At 65.7% G+C, this 405-nt stretch overlaps 1 protein-coding gene across 1 annotated transcript in view; it reads left to right on the top strand.

Annotated features, from left to right (window-relative positions):
* Positions 1 to 405, top strand: part of CDC42BPG (CDC42 binding protein kinase gamma) — a gene marked incomplete at its 5' end in the record, with an annotated part of 16,010 nt that overhangs the window by 7,923 nt on the left and 7,682 nt on the right. The window contains one exon of the mRNA XM_015568977.1: positions 218 to 388. Within this exon, the coding sequence (XP_015424463.1) occupies positions 218 to 388 (171 nt within the window). The remainder of the gene's footprint in view (positions 1 to 217; positions 389 to 405) is intronic.

Below are 405 nucleotides of genomic sequence, written 5' to 3' on the forward strand. Positions count from 1 at the left end.
CCACAGCCCCTAGGAGGAACGAACAGAAATGGCCCCGATCCTGACGCAGCAGGCTCCTTCTCTCAGCCCAGGCTGTGTTCCCCACCGCTAAGTTTTTCTTTTCCCCCTCGATGGGGAGTTAGTGACAGGTTGGGTGCCTGGGACTGGGAACGCCCAGAGTCCTGGTTCTGGGCTGTCCCCACCCAGGCTCACGCCCTGTCTCCTGCTTTCCGCGCAGCCTGCGGCTACTTCTGTCACTGGACGTGCGTCCCACAGGCCCCACCCTGTCCTGTGCCCCCTGATCTCCTCTGCACGGCCCTGGGAGTACACCCCGAAACAGGCACGGGCACTGCCTACGAGGGCTTCCTGTCGGTGAGCTGGGGCCGGGGAGGGGGAGGACGGGGCGGTGGTGCTGCAGCCAGGCGG

The sequence above is a fragment of the Myotis davidii genome, unplaced genomic scaffold (genome assembly GCF_000327345.1).
Source record: "Myotis davidii unplaced genomic scaffold, ASM32734v1 scaffold425, whole genome shotgun sequence".
NCBI classification, from domain to species: Eukaryota; Metazoa; Chordata; class Mammalia; order Chiroptera; family Vespertilionidae; genus Myotis; species Myotis davidii.